We start from the raw sequence: 2,154 nt of genomic DNA, 5'->3' as shown, positions 1-2,154 counted from the left end.
AGCTAATTGCACCATCATCCCAGAAAAATATGACCACCGACAGCAATTGCTCTATAGATGATAAATATAACACAGGATTGATCATTTTTTAAGTAATTGTGAGATTTTATCAGTGGCGGCTGGCCAATAGAGGGCACTAGGGCGCCACCCCACCCACACAATGGCCCTGGTTAAGACGTAAAAAAAAAAAGATATATACATATATATATATATATACTGGTGTGATAACTTAGTATACGTTTGGAGCTAAAGATTTCATGTATCAGAAATAACAAATTTGAAGTTAATAGGAAAAAGAGAACATATTTCAGCAAACATTTTTATCTAGCCGTGGATCCCTTTCAGGGCCTCTTCATCCCAGGAACATATCTGTGCCTCTAACACACTCACCCCTTCAGCCTTCTCCTGGGTGTTGGCCAGCATCTCCTGAAGGGCTCGTACTGACAGAGACTGCTCCAGTACAAAGGTGCAGATGGAGAGATCTGGAGGCACATTCTGGAAGGAGGACACAGAGTGAAGGATGGATGTTTGTGGGAAACAGCCAGACAAACAGTCAGTCTCTAAAATATCTGAAGCAATGGATGGCAGAGGCTTTTCCTTCCTGCCTTTATCACGATTCTGTTTTATCTGGATTTGTTGGGAGAACGGTAACATGTTTCCCAATATCACAAAGTCTGTATTGATCCATCCATTTTCCATCACGCTGCCCGGCCAGCGGGATACCACGCTCCAGCTTGCTTGACGTTGCCATGACAATGTAACTTATGTTGATTAGGCCTCAAAATAACTAAATTAAAATCCCAATACATGTAATAATAAATTTAAAAAAGGCAAAATCATTTCCCAAAATATTAATACATTTTGCAAAGTATTTTCAATATATTTTTTTTCTAATCTCCCTCTCACCACTAGGTTGCGCTGCAGCATCCCCAGCACCCCCACTTCCCGCGGCCATGCATAAAGCTGATGTTGTGGATCGATATTTAATTCTGCAGTGATGGAATTGGGTGTTAATAATTTAACCGATATATGATCAGTATGGATTAATGTATCGTTACTCTGTTAATCTAAATGGTTCAGTCTCACTATCTATTATTAGATTTAGTTTTCAATTGTTCACCATGTAAAATAATTCAGCTGATATCAAAATTATAACTGTATCAGTCAATCTATCAGTTGGTGATTTTAATCATAATTAATCAGATTGTTCCGTGCATTAAAGTCTCTCTATGTACCCAAAATCTGCAGTTTAAGCTAACAGGCTGTGCAGGCAGCGTCCGCTCTGTTAGCTGTAGTTTAGGTTAACTCACTTTAATCATCTGTTTCTTCTGCATACATCCCACCGCAAACCACCGAGCACAAACACAGAACTACATCCTGGAAGAACGCTGCATTTAAAATATGTAAATATTTGGAAACAGTTTGGATGCCTCTAAATCATCTAAAAACTTTTTCTACCAGAACTTCTATGATTATTTTTACAAGCCCGAAGGCTTCATCCTTTAACCTGCTGATCCCTTTAAATGCCATTAGTTATTCTATTCTATTCAGTTTATTTCTATAGCTCCAATTCACATCATGTCATCTCAGGTCTCTTTCCAGCTCACCAGATCATCCAGTCAGATTGATTCAAAGTTTTATATCTAAGGAAAACCAGCTGATTGCATCAACTCATTGACTCAGAGACAATCCTTCCCTATTCTATTCTATTCTATTTTAGTTTATACTATTTTGTTTTATCCTATTTTAGTTTATTATATTTTATTTATTTATATTTAATTTAGTTTAATTTAATCCATACACTTTTTCCATCACACTTATCCCAGCTGGGGTCGTGAGGGTATAAAGGGTTATTTGTGCATTGTATAAGTGTGAATTTGAATTTGTAGAGAGAGTGACATCATATCATTTGTAGTAGTAAGAACTACATTTTAGATATCTGAAATGTTCATTTTGACCAGGAAGAAATTGATTTGAGACACCTGGATTACATATTCGGTCAGCTAATAAATGCCAAATTGGCCTGCCATATTTTCCTCGGAACGCAACAGGGCAGTTGGCCAAAAAAGTATTTCAGGTTGGTAAAGACTGCGCCCAAGCAGCGCCCCCTGCTTTCCGATCAAGGGTACTACCCACAAGTCACAGATCATTTTT

At 37.8% G+C, this 2,154-nt stretch overlaps 1 protein-coding gene across 1 annotated transcript in view; it reads right to left on the bottom strand.

Annotated features, from left to right (window-relative positions):
* Nucleotides 1-2,154, bottom strand: part of ryr2 (ryanodine receptor 2 (cardiac)) — a 250,576-nt gene that overhangs the window by 200,823 nt on the left and 47,599 nt on the right. Inside the window, exon 3 of the mRNA XM_015379302.1 lies at nt 391-495. Within this exon, the coding sequence (XP_015234788.1) occupies nt 391-495 (105 nt within the window). The remainder of the gene's footprint in view (nt 1-390; nt 496-2,154) is intronic.

Source organism: Cyprinodon variegatus, unplaced genomic scaffold, assembly GCF_000732505.1.
Source record: "Cyprinodon variegatus isolate N-32 unplaced genomic scaffold, C_variegatus-1.0 Scaffold189, whole genome shotgun sequence".
NCBI classification, from domain to species: domain Eukaryota; kingdom Metazoa; phylum Chordata; class Actinopteri; order Cyprinodontiformes; family Cyprinodontidae; genus Cyprinodon; species Cyprinodon variegatus.
This window is presented reverse-complemented; position numbering and strand designations above follow the sequence as displayed.